We start from the raw sequence: 22242 nt of genomic DNA on the forward strand, positions 1-22242 counted from the left end.
TCAAAGAGCCAGCATACACCAATCTGCACATAATACACGTTGGGTGACAAGTGACCATGAATACGGTGCAGCCAGGCAGACAAACCAATCTTCATTTGTGTCAGCAGCATGCAGGAACTTAAAACTCTCTAATAATAATTAGCCCTTTCAGCCAGGAAACATGCATATTTTTACATCCCACAACCACCACTGTGTCCCCTCCCCGCAAATAACACAGAACTTCACTCCTTCAGCCCCATTCCCTAGAAGAAGCGGATAAAATACAGGTGTCAAAAGATGCCTTCCTCCTGCCTATTGAGAAAAAACCTGGCTCTCATAATTCAAATGCACGTTCATGTCTCTGATACACAGCAACTGTGCCCAATCATGCTGCTTTCTCCAGCTGTTTCCCAATTGTGACAAGGGGCATAGTCTTATGTGGAGAAGGGAATGAAAGGGACCAGGGAGAGAAACCTAATCCAGGAGGCAGTGCTACAAACAAGTGGCCTTTCTGATGGAGTGGATGAAGAGGATGAAGGAAAGGAAACCACGTGTGGTTTTACTGGGCAAAAGGAGATGCACTGCCCAGTGTCATAGTCTCTGTCCTACTGCGCAAAAAGGAAGGGATTCGGTCAGTTCTGAGTCACAAAGAAAAAACTGACAATAATTGATGCCTGTGAACAGCTTTTGCTTGTCCACAGGCACCAGCAATTTTGGCAGCTCTGCTTTTCTGAACTGTAGGTCTCTCTGAGGCATGGCTTAGAATCAGGGTTGGTAGAATTGGGGTAGGGGGAGAGGGTTGGAGCTCCGAGAAGTTGGAGAGAGGGGCCAGGGGAAAGGTAAATGGTTGTAGGACAGTTTTAGTTGTTGGAAGGTGGCTGATCCTAGTCTTGTCCAAAAAATCTTCACTCAGAAAAGAAATAGGAGTAATGTGGGGGAAACTGTTGAGGTTGGAGGGGTAGGAGTGATGAAGGTGGGGGTAGGGTACCTCTTTCATTCCTCTGCTATTTAAGCAAAAAGTATCTTCCAGGAGAAGACACAAGAATTTGGAGACAGCAGAGGATACAAAGAGTCAGCCAAATAAACTGGTTGGATCACCTATTCCAGTGCTTCCTACCACCATACAGAACCTTCATAAATACCACTCAAAGAAGGCTCACTATCAATAATGTTGGCTCTGGAGGAGAATATGTCTCTGCTGGCTAAGGCTTTCTTTATCTTGTCTCACTCTACTACAGCCTGCAGACCCACGCAGGACTGAGGGTGCTCAAAGCTCAGAAGGCAAAGGACTCCTTGCCACTCAATAGTATGAGCTCAACACCTCAGCCAAGAAGAATCAGGGAGCACAGGCACACACTCACCATGCTGAACAGAAAGCGAGGACCACATTTTTATTATCTGATTCCTATTTGACGATCTGATGTGTGAATTTTACCTGTCATGTTTCCTTTGCTCCAGATCTAGGTGAGATCAGATGGAATAGAGGCTCCATCTGGTCTTCAGGAAGTCTCAAGTTTTCATTGATCTACATAAAATCTCAGAGCAAGGCAATTTGGATTAAGTGAGTCCAAACCCAATGCCTTCTCCTTTGGACCTGGCACAGATACACTGGCCAAGAGATGGGTCCAAAGTCATCCCACTCCATCAAAGCCATCACTGTCAGGAGTGATAACATAGCCTACATTTTTCATATGCTTTCAAGATCTCAAAATTTCTACTGAATATTACAGGAGGGCAGGTGCCTTTATCCGCCAATACATCATCTTCAATATCAGTGATTTTCAACTTCCTGCTTCCATTCAATTGAATACTTTATTGAAAAAATTACATATGAAGTCCACTATAGAAAATAAATTTGTAACAACTGGGGTTGGAGTGAGGGTCTGGAGCCCTGTTTGTTTGCTTTTCCTCTCACCTGTTGGGGTGACCAAACAATGAGGAAGATAAAAGTGAATTGGGGATGGGTAGATTGAAAAAATACGGGAAACGTCTTTTGGGGAGCAAGAAACAGTCATCCAGCTAGACTGCAGGACTTCTGGAATCTAAAGGGAAACCAGCCACCTGTAAGGAAGCTCACGTGAAGAGGGGTCAGAGAGCTAGGGAGCACCAGCTGGCTTGGTGGGTGGAGAGAAGGGTGAGGGAGGAGAGGGCATGGGGCTGTGCCAAGATGCCCCAACTCCAGCACTGGCCTCAGAGAACACATGCTGATGAACAACCACACACTATATCACCACCAATCCACCCAGGGCTGGCATCTCCCCTTCCTGGAGCATGATGCCTGGTGCATGAGCAGTGTATGAGGACAAGACAGGGCTAGTGAAGCAGGTGCAGGGAAAGCTTTGAGCACTCTCCACACAGCCAGTCAACCCTTCCCTTCCTGGTCATCATTTCTCAAAACCTTGGGGAAATATCTCTTCTGGGGCCCTGGCCTACAGATGGAAGTGGCTGGTTGAGGGGCAACTCTTTTCATGACTCAGGAGACTTGGTATGAGTGCTGGGGGCTACTCTCTGCAGCTCAACGAGAGGGCAGGTGAAGTCTCCATTTTCTCATTCTGTAGTTTTCTGCTTTTTTTTTTTTTTTTTTTTTTTGGGATGGAGTTTCACTCTCGTTGCCCAAGCTGGAGTGCAATGGCGTGATCTCAGCTCACTGCAACCTCCGCCTCGCGAGTTCAAGCGATTCTCCTGCCTCAGCCTCTAGAGTAGCTGGGATTACAGGCGTGCGCCACCACACTCAGCTATTTTTTTTTGTATTTTTAGTAGAAATGAGGTTTCACCATGTTGGCCAGGCTGGTCTCGAACCCCTGACCTCAAGTAATCCACCTGCCTCGGCCTCCCAAAGTGCTGGGATTACAGGCATGAGCTACCGCGCCAGGCAGTTTTCTGCTCTTTTCAGAAACCAGGAGAAAAGGATCAGGGCCTCCCTATGCAGGAAAATCTTAGGGATCTAATGATGGTTGGACAAACAGTTGAATTCATTTGGAGATCTGGAATGGGAAAGAGGGTTTTAAAAGGTATGGCTATAACTTCTAGGAGCTCCAACTAAAAAGGCACAGCTGGAGAAAGAGCAGGTGTGGCCTGTCTCTCCTCTGATCTTCTAGTCTTTGAGGGTTTGGAGCACACCCTCTACCAGCTGCTCTACAAGATCCCAGTCTTCTGCTGTCTTCCGCTTAGTCTCTTTCCACCATCAAACCATCAGGATATCTGACACTAACCCTTCCTACCAGAAAGGGATGATTAAAACAGTACAGAAGCTAGTTAGAAGGGGATGGCAGAACTAGAAGGAAAAAAGGAATTAAGAGAGGAATATGAAAGAACTGGCGGGAGAGGTTCCTGGATACTTGCAGGGCAAGACTTAGTGAGTTCTTTCTTGCCTGTTTTTTTGACCTAAAGAAATTGTATGTATCTCTATCAAGTCCCACCCCCATTCCTCACATCAGAACACTTTGGCTAAAGAGACAAAACAAATCTAAGTCTGGTCAACCCACACAGTCCGTGATCATGTGAACAACAGACAAGGCAACTGTTCTTTCTTTAGCCCCTTCCCAGAGGTCGGGGTGGGGGGCGGTGAGGTTGGGAATGGGGGAGGAAGGAACAGACTGAACACTCAGATATTTGAAACCCACATTATATTTAATACAGATAAACTCCTTCCCACATTATCAGCAAAGAGCTGGCTACCTTCTCTCTCCACTCTGAGTCCCATTTGGGGAAGGGAAAATGACCAGGAATAGGACATAAGCATTAGCAAGAATCCAAGAATCTACCAATGGGAACACCAGATCTTAGGTTGTGAGTTGATAACATTCCAATTGAAAGTCTGGCTGAGAAAGGGCTTCCTGAAACTTTATGTGCAAAATAAGCGCTGGCTATTGGTGAAACAATCAAACTAGAGAAAAGGAGAAGCAAAATAAAAGGCACTCCTCTTCAGAAACTCCTAAAAGTTTAGTAAATGAAGAAAAAATGTTATTTTGACTCTTTTGTATATTTCTCCTACCTTCATGTGAACTAATTGATTTTTTTCTTTTTCTTTTTTTTTTTTTTTTTTTGAGATGGAGTCTCTCTCTGTCACCCAGGCTGGAGTGCAGCAGAGCATCTTGGCTCACCGCAACCTCCGCCTCTTGGGTTCCAGCGATTCTCCTGCCTCAACCTCCTGAGTAGCTGGGACTATAGGCGCGTGCCACCACGCCTGGCTAATTTTTGTATTTTTTTAGTATAGACAGGGTTTCACCATATTGGCCAGGCTGGTCTTGAACTCCTGACCTTGTGATCCACCCGCCTCGGCCTCCCAGAGTGCTGGGATTACAGGTGTGAACCACTGTGCCCAGACTTTTTTTTTTTTTTTTTGAGATGGAGTCTCACTCTGTCGCCCAGGTTGGAGTGCAATGGTGCTATCTTGGCTCACTGCAACCTCCGACTCCCGGGTTCAAGTGATTCTCCCGCCTCAGCCTCCCGAGTAGCTGGGATTACAGGCACACACCATATTGCCCGGCTAATTTTTGTATTTTTGTAGAGACAGGGTTTCGCCATGTTGGCCAGGCTGGTCTTGAACTCCTGACCTCAGGTGATCCGCCCACCTTGGCCTCCTAAAGTTGGGATTACAGGCGTGAGCCACCACACCCAGCCAAGATTAACTGATTTTTAAACCGGAGTTCCAGAAAAGTAAAATAACAGGGATGTTCAACCATATACATTTGAACTGAACTACCTTCTTTTCTTCACCTATAGCTACAATTTTTTTTTTTTTTTTGAGACAGAGTCTCACTCTATCGCCCAGGTTGGAGCGCAGTGGCTCTCCACTTGGCTTACTGTAACCTCCGCCTCCCGAGTTCAAGTGATTCTCCTGTCTTAGCCTCTCGAGTAGCTATAGGACTACAGGTGCCCACCACCATGCCCAGCTAATTTTTTGTAGTTTTAGTAGAGACAGGGTTTCACCGTGTTAGCCAGGATGGTCTTGATCACCTGACCTCGTGATCTGCTTTGGCCTCCCAAAGTGTTGGGATTACAGGCGTGAGCCATCGTGCCCGGCCAGCTACAACTTTTATGCTAAAATTGCCAGTCGGCAATACAGTGGTAGCCAAATGGATTATTATTATTGACCAAGTTTAATATTGACTCAATTATGACAGGTCCACTAGTCAAAACACACCCATGGGCACATTAGCTCCCTTCCTACCTTTCCTCAAAAGATCCCAAACCTTGCCCCCGTGTAAACAAAGCTCTTGGGTTTTCCTTTGGCCTAACCTCACATCTAAGCTTAGGAGGTAGAGTTCAGACTCAAAGGAGCAGGAGGAGAAGAGAGGAACAACAACATATCCCAGCAAAGCAACAAACAGACAAACAAAAAAGGCAAAGCAAAACAAAACAAAACTCAAGAAAAGGAAGAAACGAGCAATGCAGAGGAACAATCAGAAAACAGAATTATTGTCTTTAAAACAGTTAAGGTTTAATAGCTTTTCTACATTACAAAAATAAAATACAAGGGCACACAGGCTGGTTTTAGAGTGGGATTTTTGTCTTTTCTTCCCTTAAGTCAAAATATCAAAGGGAAAAACCAAAAGGAAAAGATAACCATGGTTGGTTAAAGTGGATGCCACGTGCTCTCTTGTGGTCATTTTAGCAAATCATGCATCATAATAGACTATCACTCACTGCCCATAGGAGGAGATGAAACAGCAGGAACAGAAGTGGTGGGGGAAGATCTGACTGGTGCAACTGCTACATAGGATGAACTAGGAACAAGTTTTACATCAAGGTGTTGACCCATGTTCTGTCGCCTTAGGACTCCCTTAAAAGAGGCTCCCGTCTGGAATGTGTTAATTACGTCGATCTGCAAAGAATCAGAGAGTGAGACAGCTTTGCTCCACAGTCAGTCGGAGAGAGGTGAAGAAAGAGGAGGGGAGGGTCATGGAAGGTTGGGGAAGCAGGAATGGAAGTAGATGGGAAAAGGGGACAGGAGAGAGCAAGAGAGAGCTTCCCTCCCTCACAAAGCAATGGTGAGGAGAAGGAGAAAAACGTTAATTGCATATCATACTTCATTTAGGGAACAATTTGCCATGGAGTCCCAACGCCCAGCCAGAGTCTAGTTTTTTCTTCCCTTTGAATCCACAGTGGGCATTTGAGGTGTAGAGGGGACCAAGAGTATTTAAAATGTAAAGGAACTTTTCCCTACTCCATCACTCCTAACAGCTAGACAGAGATTATTTGTTGTTTTTACCTGCACTCTTTTTTTTTTTTTTTGAGATGGACTCTCAATCTGTCGCCCAGGCTGGAGTGCAGTGACATGCTCTCGGTTCACTGCAACCTCCACCTACAGGCCCGTTTTTACCTGTACTCTTAAAAATAAGGCAAACAATTGAAGATTCTGAAGGCAAATTATGTATTACTGAATTTCAAGGCTCAGGAACCTCTAAATCAATTAAACTGACTACCTATTTTTGCAGATTTTCCAGGAAAATAACTCATGCGTTTAAATTAAAAACAGGGGCCGTTTAGTAGCCAATATACAAGTGGCCATGATGGAAAGGCCCCTGGGCCATGAGTTGCTGGGCTCATCCTCCTCTGGGTATCTTGTCTGAGCTATCCCTTCCCTGGGCTGAAGTAGGCAGGGTCCCTGAGAATGGGGCACAAGAACCCAGTGGCCAAGCCCACTATAGAGAATGCTACTAAGTGCATTAATGCATTAGAGATCTGAAATGTCTGGCAGAAATGCTGACAGTAACTCAGCAATTAGACTGGGGGACGGGGGGAGGAAGAGGTTTTGGTTGGTAGTGGTTGAAACAGCTACAGGTCGAGGCTTACACAAATAGCCTCTGGTTTTCAGTGCCCTGTTCCTCAGAGACAGAGGCAATTAATGCCATTCATTTTCTTCCTTCCTTCCTTCTTTTTTTTTTTTGACACCCAGGCTGGAGTGCAATGGTGCGATCTCAGCTCACTGCAAGCTCCGCCTCCCGGGTTCACGCCATTCTCCTGCCTCAGCCTCCCAAGTAGCTGGTACTACAGGCGCCCGCCACCAGGCCGGCTAATTTTTTGTATTTTAAGTAGTGACGGGGTTTCACCGTGTTAGCCGGGATGGTCTCGATCTCCTGACCTCATGATCCACCCATCTCGGCCTCCCAAAATGCTGGGATTACAGGCATGAGCCACTGCGCCCGGCTTGCTTCCTTCCTTCCTTCCTCCCTCCGTCCTTTTTTTTTTTTTTTTTTGAGACAGTGTCTGGCTCTGTCACCCAGGCTGGAGTGCAATGGCACGATCTTGGCTCACTGCAACCTCCATCTGCTGGGTTCAAGCCATTCTCCTGCCTCAGCCTCCTGAGTAGCTGGGACTAAAGGTGTGCACCACCACGCCCAGCTAATTTTTTTATTTTTAGTAGAGACGGAGTTTCGCCATGCTGGCCAGGCTGGTCTCGAACTCCTGACCTTGTGATTTGCCCTCCTCGGCCTCTCAAAGTGCTGGGATTACAGGTGTGAGCCACGGCGCCTGGTCATGCCATTCATTTTCTGACAATGGTCCTGATCTAGGGCCTCAATCAACTCTACCATCCTTATCCCCGTCCCCTAAGTAACAAGGACAAAATCAAAAGGAATTCCCTTTAGCCTTCATGAATCTGGTAGAATAATCTTAGAAATATCTATCTGCTTAATGCCAAGGGTTAATCTACCACGAATGTGGGAAAGGTGCTGATTCCATTAACTGGACTTCATTTCCCCAGGAGGGAAGAGGGGAAAGTAGGCAGAATGTGAGTGAGATAGTTCTTTTATAAAGCTTCCTGAGAAGCCATGAGCTGTTTAGGGCTAGTTTCTGGATCCAGATCACAGTTTGAGCAGAAACACCACTGCTTCCTCACATTATTTAGTTTTAGTTCCCTGGGACTGAGGAGCTTGAACCTGCAGGAGGAGAGGGTTTACACTTGGGGTGGGTATGGGGGTTCCACCTCCATGGAAGAAGGGACTGTAGAGACACCTTCTTCAGTGCTTATTGGAGTTACAAGGTCCCAACCTCCACAATTCTAGTCTCTAAGTTTTCTAACACCTCCCATACCAAAGCACTGCGATGAGAATGACAACAAAGATCAACGTGGAGGTGGCAGGGGGTTTCGTTAGAACCCAGCTGAGGCTGAAGGGCTGATGTTGGGAGCAGACCTCAGGGATCCAGGATACACGTTAGCATCATTAGCCTCATCAGCTTCCAGAGTCAGGTGCATCCTGGATGGCGTGAATTTGGTCACTGTGGCATCTTGAACATGCCTCACTTTAGGCTTTAATGCCATTTTGGCCCAATTGCCTCATGCTCCAACAATGGGGAAAGGTAGTATACCTAAAGCTATGTAGGCACTGAAACCAAAAAGACCTTGTAGAGAGGGGTATAGTCAAGGAAATAGAAATTGGTAGTGGAGGGGAAGGAAGACCCATAAATCTCAGCCTCCCAGGACAGGAGACTGGAAAGGAGCAAGGAGGCACTGGACTGAGGGAATCTTGGCTAGGAGAAAAGAAATCACGTAGTAGAAGAAGTGGTTGATCCTGAAGAAAAGCAAAGCAAAGACAGGTTATTTTGGAAAGAGCAGACCCAAAGGAAAGCAATGGGGGCTTTAGAGATGGGAGCCAAAGGCGCCAGGTTCTATGGGTACTTGGAATCAGCAGCCTGGAGTGTGGGGTGGGGTAGGGAATGAGCGTGGGGACTCTGGATGCCATGAAGCACTTTGTGTAGGTCCCGCTGGAAATTTTCTTTCTGAGAGGAGGAACTCGAGAGAGGGAAAAGGAACCCTAGCGTTTCCCTACCTAGCCCTTTTCCACTTTTCTTTTTCTTTTTCTTCTTTTTTTTTTTTTTTAAATTCAGCTCTTTATATAACACCCCTTGTAAAAACAAAAGAATAAAAACAAACCAAAAAAGAGGGGCAGGGTAAATTTTTTTTTAAAAAAAGGAAAGGAAAGAGAGGGAAAGGAAATAAAATAAGACGATTTATTGTTTCTCCTCAGCATCCTCCTTGGTCTCCTCCTTCACTGAGAGAGCTTCTAGCTTTTCCGCCACTTTTTCGGCATGATTGTTTTTGCCTGATCCTGGCCAAGCCGTCTCCTGGAGTCTGTCTTCTTGAAACTCAATGACCAAAGGAATCCAAGTGGATGCATTCAAGTACTGCCTAGACCATGGTCAGGCTGCTCAGTGACATCTGGTCACTTGCCACCACAGCTGCAGTCCAGCCTCACGGCAGAGGGGACCAAGCCTTCTGAGAGACAAACTGAGGACCACTGTAAAGCACCTTCTGGTGAGCTCCAGGCAGTGCCCGGACTCCAATGCCTGCCCAATTGGATGTGAGGCCAGCAACACGGAGAAGTGCTCAGGGCTCCCCAGGAAGCACTTGTGTCCCCAGGGAGCTGCATCGCCCTGGATAGGTGAGGCAGCCACAGCACCCTGGAATGTTTCTCTGGCAGACAGAAAAAGCACCCGCCTGGAAGTACAGTCAGGTGCAGAGTGAGTCTGCAATCCATTTTTCTTTTTCTTTTTTTTTTTTGAGACAGAGTCTTGCCTTGTTGCCCAGGCTGGTGTGTAACGGTGCGATCTCGGCTCACTGCAACCTCAGCCTTCTGGGTTCAAGCGATTCTCCTGCCTCAGCCTCCCGAGTAGCTGGGATTACAGGCGCCCACCACCATGCCCAGCTAATTTTTGTATTTTTAGTAGAGCCAAGGTTTCACTATGTTGGCCAGGCTGGTCTCGAACTCCTGACCTTATGACCTGCCGGCCTCGGCCTCCCAAAGTGCTGGGATTACAGGCGTGAGCCACTGCACCTGGCCTCTTTTCCACTTTTCTATTTGTTGTCTTGCCTATAGGAGATAAGTTCCTACCAGGTATGTAGTTTAGAATATTCACTCCAACTATCTCTCCTATACACTAACGAGGTGGGATTGACTGGGGAACTTCCTTCCTTTCTTTTTTTTTTTTGAGACAACTGTCGCTCTGTCACCCAGGCTGGAGTGCAATGGCGTGGACTCAGCTTACTGCAACCTCCGCCTCCCGGGTTCAAGCGATTTTCCTGCCTCAGCCTCCCAAGTAGCTGGGACTACAGGCATGTGCCACCATGCCTGGCTTGTATTTTTAGTAGAGACGGGGTTTCACAATGTTGACCAAGCTGGTCTTGAACTCCTGACCTCAGGTGATCCACCTGCCTTGGCCTCCCAAAGTGCTGGATTACAGGTGAGAACCACCGCACTCAGTCTTTTTTTTTTTGTGAGACAGAGTTTAGCTCTCGTTGGCCAGGCTGGAGTGCAATGGCACAATCTCGGCTCACTACAACCTCTGCCTCCCGGGTTCAAGCAATTCTCCTGCCTCAGCCTCCCGAGTAGCTGGGATTACAGGCATGTGCCATTACGCCCGGCTAATTTTGTATTTTTAGTAGAGACGCGGTTTCTCCATGTTGGTCAGGCTGGTCTTGAACTCCTGACCTCAGGTGATCCACCCACCTTGGCCTCCCAAAGTGCTGGGATTACAGGCGTGAGCCACCACACCCAACCGACTGGGGAACTTTCTAAAACATTTGCAAGGCCAGTTTTAGACAGTGAAACTTATTTTGAAGATCTCTAGCCAATCAGCAGAGAGAAATACGCCTGTTCTCTGGAGACCACCCTTGAGATCTTGGAATTTACAGTGTTTTTGAAATGGAAAATCTCAGGATTAAAACTATAAAGCTATGGGGGGTGAGAGCAGGGGATGACAGAATTATCAATGCTTAGATCAGCCCATTCACCCAGGAGAAAGTAGTTACAATTGATGCATGGAAAGTGGGAAAAAAAAAGTTATTGTGGGGCTATAGGCAGGGGACATAAAAGCAGCAGGGGTGGCTTCTATCCCATTTCAGAAATTGCAAGAAGGGAAGAGGCTTGAAGAAATTATTGCTTCCTCCTTGTCAGGAAGCAAGTCTGAATCCTGCAAAAGATGCTCAGATATCAAGAGACTATTGTCATTTTTACACATGAAACCATCAGATTCCCCACCACGGCCTTACACTTTGAATGGGGGAGATATAACAAGGTGAGTTTCTTTTACAAAGACCCTTCCAGACAGCATCTATTCCTATAATGGCAGTGTGAGGAAGCTATATTAAGTGAATGCTGGGTATGTTGGCATATTGATATTGTCTAACTCCTTCCTTCTGAAGGGTAGGGAAAAACTGAACATTTCCCACCCTGGGGTCAGGTCTAGTGCTTGCAAGAGACCTTATGCTGAAGCTTGCCCATTTGACAGAGGGTGGCAGGGTGGGCTTTAGGTCAACCCAGAGCTAAAGGACTATGCTAATAGTGTCCTATGGTCTAGGTCATTTGACTCCTCTCCTCTCAGAGGACCCCACACAGATCCCTTTGCCTGTCTGTCCTGAAGCTGAGGATCTAGGGCTGCCCATCAGTAGTGAGTCTTTGGAAGGGAAGAGATGCTGGCCAACAAGAACTGCTACCCTCCCAATATCTTCCAAGATGGGAAGCTTCTTCTCCCAAGGGAAAGACAGACCACTATCAGAGTACCTGAGTCTGGATACGGTTCAGGCCCCGGAACCAGAGGATCTGGCCTCGGCGCAGCTCCATCTCAGCATGGTCAATCTCATCCAGCCCCTCGGCATCCTTGGTGATCTCCTCTTTGGTGGTGCCATGCCCAGCCTCCTTCAGGAACTTCAGGGATCGCGTAGGTATTGCGGAGATGAACTGAAAACAAGTGCAGTGAAGAGGAAGATGTCAGAATCAGTGTGAGAAGAGCTGTCAGTTAACTTACATGAGCCAGGCCCTTGGGCAGGTTACTCTTTACCCTACCACCCTTCCCACTGGAAGAGCAGTGGACAGAAGCACCAATCCATCCAGGAAAGCATTCTCCAAGTGCCCATCAGAGGTCAGGCTTTTAGGAAGGTTTTCTGTATTTATGGACACACACACAAGAGAGCTTCTATTCTAGTAATCGACCAGCCATCTGCCTGGTCATATACTTGATTTTCCTCTTTCTGTCTCATTTCCTCTGTTCCATTTTGCAATCTGTCTTTTAAGGTTAACAGAACTATACTACTGGTATGCAGTAGGAAGGAACAGAGACCAGGACCTGGAAGAAAAGAGTTTGGGGAGAAGATGGTGATATTGCATATGTATGGGTAAGGGGTTGAGAAGGGTATTGGAAATGAATGACCCCTTTCTTAGTTGCCACATGCAAAGTAGTTTCTGTGTTACAAACTCTTGTGAAAGGATACCAAAAGTTTTCTTGGGCTTGAGGTGAGGAAGTGGATGGGACAGTCCATAGAAGAGAGGACACATGAGTATTATCAGAAGACAAGCAGCAGTACACAGGGCTTGAAATTCGAAATAAATTTCCCGGTGAGCTCAGCACCAGTCAGTCAGTTCTTTCCAGACAAGATAAGGAGTAGCCAGGGCTCATGTGGGGAAGAGGGACTGTATGGGCAATCTGATATGGAGTCAAGGGTTTAGAAATGGGAAGAATGCCAGAGCTCTGCTTCTGAATGTGGAAAGAGCTGTTGTGATACAGAAGGAAGGCTGCTGTCTGGCATCAAGGCCACATGGCCACATGTGAGGCAAGAGCCAGAACTGAGTTTCAAATAACGGGTTTAACAACCAAGCTTTACCAAAGCATAAAACTGCTTTAGGAACTCACTGGTAAAAAAAAAAAATCTTCACCAAACAGAACAGGGTGGAGGGAAGTGGGTCAGACATTAATTAGGGAGGGCTGGGTGCAGCGGTTCATGCCTGTAATCCCAGCACTTTGGGAGGCCAAGGCAGGAGGATTGCTGGAGCCCAGGAGTTTGAGATCAGCCTGGCAACATAGTGAGACCCCAATCTCTTTATTTTTTGTTTTATGAGATAGAGTCTCACTCTTGTCATCCAGGCTGGAGTGCAGTGTTGTGATCTCAGCTCATTGCAGTCCACCTCCTGGGTTCAAGCAATTCTGCTTCAGCCTCCCAAGTAGCTGGGATTACAGGCATGTGTCACCATGCCTGGCTATTTTTTTTTTTTTTTGTATTTTTAGTAGAGACGGGGTTTCACCATGTTGGCCAGGCTGGTCTCGAACTCCTGACCTTAGGTGATCTGCTCGACTTGGCCTCCCAAAGTGTTGGGATTATAGGTGTGAGCCACTGCGCCTGGCCTGAGACCCCTATCTCTTAAAAAAAAAAAAAAAAAAAAAAAAAAAAGAAAAAGAAAAAGGAAAAGAAAAAGAAAAAAAAAAAGAAATTAATCAGGGAGGCATCTAGGTGTAAAATAAATAACTAGCAGGTTTAGGGGAGAACGTCTGCAGCTCCAGAAATGGCTCTTTGAGGCCAGTTAGGGCAAATTGTCCATTACCTGGGTGGCTGGGCACTAAGGGATTATCTGCAGAGACCTGGGGTCTGTAAAGAGAGGTATAGCCCAGGCCAGAGCTGAGGATGAGGGAGGTTTGTAAAGTGGTATTAAGGAAGAAGTGAAACTATTAGACTTAATGATACTATTATAATCGTAATAGTTTAAAATGTGATTATTTATACGGAATTAGACATTATTCTAAGTCTTTTCTGTATAGTAACTGATTCACTAATTAACAACGACCTTGTTTTCCTAAGTTGAAGACACTGAGACACAGATTGGTTATGTAACTTGCCCAAGATGATTCAGCTTATAAGAAGGAGAGCTGAGGCTGGGCACGGTGGCTCAGGCCTGTAATCCCAGCACTTTGGGAGGCCATGGCGGGTGGATCACCTGAGATCAGGAGTTTGAGACTAGCCTAGCCAACATGGTGAAACCCTGTCTCTACTAAAAATACAAAAAATTAGCCAGGCGTGGTGGTGGGTGCTTGTAATCCCAGCTACTTGGGAGGCTGAGGCAGGAGAACTGCTTGAACCCTGGAGGTGGAGGTTGCAGTGAGCCGAGATTGCGCCATTGCACTCCAGCCTGGGCAACAAGAGCTGGGCCAGGTGCGGAGGCTCACACATGTAATCCCAGCACTTCGGGAGGCCAAGGCAGGCAGATCATGAGGTCAGGAGTTCGAGACCAGCCTGGCCAACCAGGTGAAACTCCGTCTCTAGTAAAAATACAAAAATTAGCCAGGTGCGTTGGTGGTTGCCTGTAATCCCAGCTACTTGGGAGGTTGAGGCAGGAGAATTGCTTGAACCCAGGAGGCAGAGTTTGCAGTGAGCCGAGATCACATCATTGCACTCCAGCCTGGGTGACAGAGCAAGACTCTGTCTCAGAAAAAAAAAAAAAAAAAAAAAAAGAGAGCTGGATTTAAACCCAGACAGTCATTTCCAGAGTCCATGCTCTGAACCACAGGCCGCACTGCTACTCTAGAGATCTTGTAAATCTGAATTTATCTCAGGTAAGAGTTAAGCATTCCACCCAGATAAAGCCATGGCAAGAAACAGAAGAGGCTGGAAACCCTGAATTATGTCAGCCCGGCAGCCCACAGACAGGTTGCTGCCTCATGAGAATAAAGACATGTGTCTTGTAAACTCTTCTACTTCTAAGACCCTTATTATATTTATTTTTTTGTAGCAAAATTCCATTGAAAAGTTTAGTTTCTGTCTCAGAGAAGCTAAGGGATTTTTCTACCTCCAGGCATAGTTAGAGAAGAATTCTGAAACCTCTGAAGTGATCATTCCACCTTGAGATCCTATGAGATGGCAAGAACTTGAAAACTTGAGTGGGGGTGGGGAGGAAAGAGGAGAAGATGAAGATGAGGAGCTGGGGGATCTCCACAGTTGCTTGTTCCATCTCATGTAGAAGAGGGGAGGTCTGCAGGCTGTGAGAATGCACCAGGAGGGTGTGCTGGTACTCACCTGGCCCCACAGAAGTTCTCCAATCCCAATGAAGAGACACCACAGCCACTGGGACAGGCTGAGGCTTGTACAACTGAAGGGTTTACCCCCAAATTCCACGATGAAAATCTAGAACAGAGAAAGGGGCAGCCCACCATCAAGGAAATGACTAACAGGCAGCTGGCCCTCCAGCCAAGGCCCCCAAAGCCGCATCATCCCACTCCTCGGATCCTTGGGTGCAAGTCCTGATTTGCTTTCAGGGGAAGGGAAAAGAAGAAATCTCAAAGGGGAGACAGACAAAAACAGCCTTTAAGAGCACTCTGATGGGGAGACAGACATAGTTACTGTGACTATGATTAACAGACGATCTGGAGGAGTTAGGGGAGCTGGAGGCTTCTTGTGACTAAAGCCAGTTAGTGACAAGGAGAAGGTACAGTGATGGAGTGAGGAACTGAGGATGAGGTGGGAGGATTGTCTGAACCTGGGAGACTGAGGCTGTACTCCAGCCTGGGTGACAGAGAGAGAGAGAGAGACAGAGAGAGAGAGATCTGTCTCAAACGAAAAAAAAAAAAAAAAAAAAAAGAAAAAGAAAAAAGGCCAGGCGTAGTAACACTTTGGGAGGCAGGAGGATTGCTTGAGGCCAGGAGTTTGAGACCAGCCTGGGCAACAGAGTGAGACCCCATCTCTATTTTTAAAATTAAATTAAAAAAAAAAAAAGGAATTGAGGATGGGGACAAATAAAGGGAGGTACCCTGCTGAGGGATGGGACATGGTCAGCTCATAGTCTCATATTGGAGGAGTCCAAGCTGGGCTGACTATGTAATATATGTGTACAATCCCATTACTTCTCTTTCTTTGAGTTGCACAACACTTTTTATCATAAGCCCTTCAGAACAAAGGGCAGGGACAGGGAGAGTCTATACTAGATGTGCATGCACATTTCATATAGGCTGAGAGGAGCCACAGAAACGGACTAGAAGAGAATACTTCTTTTGGTCATTCTGTGAAATTTCTGTGTATTTAGAAAGATCATGAAAGGATTTTAGAAGTATTATTTTATTTCCAGTCAACATGCTGCCCTGCACTGGAGCTCTTGACACAATGGGCTCCAATTTTAGAGCAATATGCAGAAGAAAGCAGATTGGGAATCCCAAAGTGTTCAACTTACAGCTCCAGTCCCTGTAATTCCCTCATTCGTTTTCCTAGGTATGTAGGGAACCCTGGTTCCCAGCTTCTGCCCTTTATCATTCCAGATCTCCTGCCCCAACTGCAGATAGAATCTCACCTGGCAGATGAATGTGCCCAAGACTACAGAGCAGAAGATAATGTTGCGGTAGATGCCTGAAAAGACGTTTTTCTCTCCATGTATCTTTCGGGAGTTGATTTCATTGAAGAGCTGCATCAGCACGAAGGCGTTAAAAACAATGGTATAGTGCTGGCTGGGTGGTGAATGTAGAGGTGCCTTCCTCCCACTATCAATATCAAAGAATTTCTCACCTAGTGGGGAGAGGAGAAGCATTGGAGGTTAAGTGTGGTCTGAACTAAGAGTCAGAATGTGTTGGTACAGATATACTGCTTGCTTATGGCTGGTGTCCATTCTAATTGATCAATATCTGAGCTGTATTAGTTATTTATTTTTTTGACACAGGGTCTCACTCTGTCGCCCAGGCTGGAGTGCAGTGGCATGATCATAGCTCACTGCAGCCTGGACCTTCCTGCTCAAGTGATCCTTCCACCTCAGCCTCCCAAATAGCTGGGACTACAGGCGTGCACCACCATGCCTGGCTAATTTTTTGTTGTACTAGTTATTAAACATTTTAAATGTTAGTTCTGGTCTTGACTTATTTTACCTTCTCTCTCAGTTTGCTGCATTGATACTTGCTCTCATGTAGTGCAGCATGGCAGTAAGACTATGTGCGCTGGAGTCAGGCAATCATAGGTTTGAATTTTAGTGCAACTATGTACTCATTATGGGACCTGAGCTTAATTTTTTGCATCTGTAAAAAAAGAAATAAGCCGGGCGTGGTGGCTCATGCCTGTAATCCCAGCACTCTGGGGGGCTGAGGCGGGCGGATCACAAGGTCAGGAGATCGAGACCATCCTGGCCAACATGATGAAACCCCGTCTCTATTAAAAATACAAAAATTAGCCGGGTGTGGTGGCGCACGCCTGTAATCCCAGCTATTCGGGAGGCTGACACGGGAAAATCGCCTGAACCTGGGAGGCAGAGGTTGCAGTGACCCGAGTTAGCGCCATTGCACTCCAGCCTGGGTGACAGAGCAAGACTCCATCTCCAAAAAAAAAAAAAAAAAAAAAAAGAAAGCCTCCCTTGTGAAATTCTTGAGTACATACAGTACACACAGTACTCAAGAGTACTGTATGAGTACATACAGTAGCATAATGCACCATGTAGCGGGAGCACAGGAAGCACTGGGAGGTGAAGCTGCGCTTATTCCTGACCTGTGTGCTTGCTCTCATGCTACCTTCTTTCTCTGCCCCCACCTCCAACCAGGACCCCAGCTGCTACCCCCATCCCCAAAGTGGCTCACCCGCAAAGACAAGGATAAAGATGACAATGAGCTGATAGAACGCATGGCCCAAGATGTTCTTCATCATAGTGCGTGAGATCAGAGGCTTATTTCGGCCATAGGGGCGCCGCTTCAACAGAGATTCCGTAGGAGGCTCTGTGGCCAGGGCCAATGAAGCAAAAGTGTCCATGATCAGATTAACCCACAACATCTGCACAGCTTTCAATGGGGAATCCTGGTGGGAAGAAGAACCAGTCCTTTTAGCTTTTCTCAGAAACCAGCCCACCTTTGCCCTTTCGATGGCCGAGCTCCCATGACCCACCTAGACTTGGAATCTGGCCACTTCCTAGCTTACTGACTGTGAGAAAGTTACTTAACTTCCTTGAGCCTCAAGTTCCTCACCCATAAAATGGGGATAATAATACCTACTTCGCAAGGTCGTTTTTGAAGAATACAGATAATGCATATAAATGCTTATTACAGTGGCTGACACATAAGTGCTAAGCTAAGGCCTGTAAGTTACCATCTACATAAGCAGATGAAGACAGCGGACTTAGAAGAGCTAACTCCTGTCCCAACGTCACGGGGAAACCCTGTCTTTACTCTTCAGTAAACACACCGTACTCTCCACTCCGTGTTCCTTAGCCCCTGACTCATCCCTCCCGTCTCAGTCCACCCACACCCCGTTCACCTGAGTGATGCAGGCTCCAGTGAAGGCCACAATCACGGCCACCACATTGACAGTAAGCTGGAACTGCAGGAACTTGGAGATGCTGTCATAGACATTTCGTCCCCACATCACTGCCTTCACAATGCTGGTGAAGTTGTCATCTGTTAGGATGATGTCTGAAGCCTCCTTTGCTACATCTGTGCCTGCGATGCCCTGAGGTAAGATGGGAGGGAAAACAGTGAGGGAGTGGATAAAGCCCAGGCTCCATTTCCTGACCTCCAGGAAGCTTCAGAAGTCAGTGTAAATACTACAGGGCCCACTAGTCACACAAAAGAAAACAAAGAGCAAATGTGTCACTGTCACTCTAGAGAAAGGAGGGCTGGGGCCTGATGCCACCAACCTTACTGTTGAGCCCAGACTGGGAATTACAGTCATCTTTGATATCCCTTTCACCCTCCCCTCCTACTCCCTCAACCTTGGAAACTAATTAAAAGGTAGAGAGCAAATCCTGTCTATTCTACCTCCAAATTCTTACATTTCTGTTGCCACTGCCAGTATCTCATTTAAGCCCATGTCATTCCGACACCTTTGAGAAACTCTGCATTTGTTCTAGGAGTAAGTAGTATGGCAGCACAGTTCCGAAGTTTCATCTTTGTTCAAAATTTTCTTTTTAAATTAAATCAAAAAAAATTTGAGACAAGGTCTTGCTTTTTTGTCCAGGCTGGAGTGCAGTGGCAGGATCTCAGCTCAATGCAAGCTCTGCATCTGGGGCTCCAATGATCCTCCCACCTTGGCCTTCTGAGTAACGGGACTACAGGCATTTGCTCACCCTGCTTGGTTAATTTTTAAATTTTTTGTAGACATGGGGGTCTCTCTATATCGCCCAGCTTTATAATTACTATTATGAAATAATATCTAAGTTACGTTGGTAAGTGAAGAAAGAAAGGTAGAAAAAAGAGTTTATGGTATGGTATCACTTATCTAAGGGGGCAGGCCATGAATATATTACATTTATTTATTTATTTATTTATAGTTTTTGAGACAGAGTCTCCGTCTATTGCCCAGGCTGGACAGCAGTGGTGTGATTTCAGCTCACTGCTACCTCTGACTCCTGGGTTCAAGCGAGTCTCCTCTTCTGCCTCAGCTTCCTGAGTGGCTGGGATTACAGGGACGCACCACCATGACGGGCTAATTTTGTATTTTTAGTAGAGATAGGGGTTTCATCATGTTGGCCAGGCTGGTCTTGAACTCCTGACCTCAGGTGATCCACCTGTCTTGGCCTCCCAAAGTGCTGGGATTATAGTCATGTGCCACTGTGCCCGGACTGCATTTGATTATACTTTAAAGGAGCAAACAGAAGAATACACCAAAAACGACAGAAAAAAATTACCTATTGAACTAAGAGGGAAGCAGCAAGGCAAAGGCAATGAGGGTGGAAGCTGGATTTCTATGAATATACCTCGTTTTGTACATTTGACTTTAGAACCATGTATTTTATCTTTCTCGCTCTTTTTTTTTTTTTTTTTTGAGACAGGGTCTTGCTCTGTCGTCCAGGCTGGAGTGCAGAGGTGTGATCTTGGCTCACTGCAGCCTTGACTTCTTGGGCTCAAGCAATCCTCTCACCTCAGCCTCCCGAGTAGCTGGGATGACAGCCTTGAATTCTTGGGCTCAAGCAATCCTCTCACCTCAGCCTCCCAAGTAGCTGGGATGACAGGTGTGTGCCAGAACACTTGGCTAATTTTTTATTTTTTTTAGAGATGGGAGTCTCACTATATTGCCCAGGCTGGTCTCGAAATCCTGGCTTCTAGTGCTCCTTCCCCCTTGGCCTCCCAAAGTGTTGCGGTTGATTACAGGTGTGAGCCACCACACTGGCCTAAAACGCAATCTCCAAAATGGAAAGTAACATGATAGAAATGATCTGGTAGCCGCTTGGTAGCACAACTGCACACACACACACGAATGTTACGAATGACTTAAAAACAATAACTTGATGGCACATTCCTGGTAGCATATACCTATGGATAAAAGGAACTATAAGAAAAATATTCAATTGTTTTTGGCAGAGTAATTGTATTATTAATATTATTGACATTTTTTAACTACTTGAAATATTTTAGAATAAAACAAAAAATAATCATGTTAATGCAATTAGGAATCAAAATTTTCAGCTTAAGGGACACAAACATAAAATCAGGGAAGTTAAATACAATTAGAAGCCGGGTGTGGTGGCTCATGCCTGTAATCCCAGCATTTTAGGAGGCCAAGGTGGGCAGATCACTTGAGGGTAGGAGTTCAAGACCACTCTGGCCAAAATGGCAAAACTCCATCTCTACTAAAAAATACAAAAATTAGCAGGGTGTGGTGGCACACGCCTGTAATCCCAGCTACTCAGGATGCTGAAGCAGGAGAACTGCTTGAACCTGGGAGGCAGAGGTTGCAGTGAGCCAAGATCATGCCACTGCACTCCAGCCTGGGCGACAGAGTGAGACTCTGTCTCAAAATAAATAACTAAATAAAATAAAATAAAATAAAATTAGAAAGTTATAAATCAGGAAGTTAGACATCTATAATTCTTTAAAAATTATTTGTTATTATTTCTTCTAAAAGTGGAATAAAAAATATATAATTCTAAAATTAAATGAAAAACAGAAATATGAATTCACGAAGTATTTTATCTTTGTGAGCAAACACAAAACAAACACAAAAACAAGTGAGACTTAAGAGCATACTTCTTAGCTTTGTCCACTGAAAAGGCTTAGAAACAAAGATCTACTCAGTAGCAAGGAACACCTTTGAGTTCCAATTGTGTTCTCTAGTTCTCCTTCCCCCTTGGCCTCCCAAAGTGTTGGGAAGCCATTTCAGGCTGGGCGCGGTGGCTCACCCCTGTAATCCCAGCACTTTGGGAGGTTGAGGCAGGTGGATCACTTGCGGTCAGGAGTTTGAGACCAGCCTGGCCAACATGGTGAAACCCCATCTCTACTAAAAATATAAAAAATTAGCCAGGCTTGGCGGCGGATGCCTGTAATCTCAGCTAACTCAGGAGGCTGAGGCAGGAGAATTGTTTGAACCTGGGAAGTGGAGGTTGCAGTGAGCCAAGACTGCCCCACTGCACTCCAGCCTGGGTGACAGAGCAAGGCCCCGTCTCATAAATAAATAAATAAATAAATAAAATAAATACTATTTCACGTTAAAATGAAGCAGGAATCCTTGGAGAAATGGAAGATTTCCTATCTAGGATAAAAAAGAACCAAAAAACCAAGAATAAACCAAGAAAGCTATTAAAAACAACTGGGGTTTTATCTAAAGGACTCAGCAATGTTGAAGAGGCCTCTTCTGCCTAATGGTGGGTCACTTTGAGCATCAAAACCATAATAAGAGCAGTGGATTGAAACACGTCAAATATACTTAAATCTATGAATTTGTAATGATACTTAAAAAAAAATCCACTCATCGGTCACCTTTGGAGGTTCCTAAAAAGTCAACTCATCATTTTAAAAAAACCAGTAATTAAAAAACAAACCAAAAACCTACCTTTCAGGTAGGATTGGAACCTCAGAGTAATCAAATAGTCAATGAGGGGGAATCTCTTTTGTTTTTTGAGATGGAGTCTAGCTTTGTCACCCAGGCTGGAGTGCAGAGGCGTGATCTTGGCTCACTGCAACCTCTGCCTCCTGGGTTCAAGTGATTCTCCTGCCTCAGCCTCCCGAGTAGCTGGGATTACAGGCACCCGCCATCATGCCCAGCTAATTTTTGTATTTTTAGTAGAGACAGGTTTCACTGTATTGGCCAGGCTGGTCTTGAACTCTTGACCTCGTGATCTGCCTGCCTCGGCCTCCCAAAGTGCTGGGATTACAAGCATGAGCCACTACACCCAGCCGGGAATCTCTTTTTATATAAGTATTTAAGTTAATAAATAAAGAATTACAATATTGTCATTTTGCAGCCCTCAATGAAAGAAAGGGTCTAAAATCTGGTAACTTCTAGAACCAACTACTTGCTTATAGGAAATATAAGGAAGAAAATAATATGTTAAAGGAAATCACAGTGAAATAATCAACAAAATCTATACTGAGGGATAGTCTCTGCAGACAAACAACCCACTTCCTTCAAAACTAAGTTGCTAGGAAAAAAGATGGAGGGGAATTGTGCAGAAGACAGTTAACACAGCAGGCCTGAGATGACTATCCTTAGGAAGGAATGCTTGCAGGGTGGGCCCTTGGCTGGCATCTGGGAAATGGGCTCTCAGAATGCTTGCCCTCAACAACTAACTGATAAGGGTGGCTCACTGTGTCTAGACTGTGTCC

At 45.8% G+C, this 22242-nt stretch overlaps 1 protein-coding gene and 1 non-coding gene across 9 annotated transcripts in view; both read right to left on the bottom strand.

Annotated features, from left to right (window-relative positions):
* The window catches only part of ATP2B4 (ATPase plasma membrane Ca2+ transporting 4), a 116977-nt gene that overhangs the window by 5009 nt on the left and 89726 nt on the right, over positions 1–22242 (bottom strand). For 4 of the 8 annotated variants that reach the window (XM_024246645.3, XM_024246634.3, XM_024246649.3 and 1 more), the window contains 5 exons: positions 17960–18151; positions 17290–17503; positions 16026–16237; positions 14762–14869; positions 11484–11660 (listed from right to left, as the gene is read on the bottom strand). In XM_024246645.3, coding sequence (XP_024102413.2) covers positions 11484–11660; positions 14762–14869; positions 16026–16237; positions 17290–17503; positions 17960–18151 — 903 coding nt within the window. Of the gene's footprint in view, positions 1–5628; positions 5807–11483; positions 11661–14761; positions 14870–16025; positions 16238–17289; positions 17504–17959; positions 18152–22242 lie in introns of all 8 variants that reach the window. The other 4 variants (XM_063716633.1, XM_063716636.1, XM_063716641.1 and 1 more) reach the window with 2 other exon arrangements.
* On the bottom strand, positions 9330–9454 carry LOC112131433 (small nucleolar RNA SNORA77). The gene has a single exon (XR_002913504.2). It is a non-coding gene; the product is annotated as a small nucleolar RNA SNORA77 (small nucleolar RNA).

This window comes from Pongo abelii, chromosome 1 (assembly GCF_028885655.2).
Source record: "Pongo abelii isolate AG06213 chromosome 1, NHGRI_mPonAbe1-v2.0_pri, whole genome shotgun sequence".
Taxonomy (NCBI): domain Eukaryota; kingdom Metazoa; phylum Chordata; class Mammalia; order Primates; family Hominidae; genus Pongo; species Pongo abelii.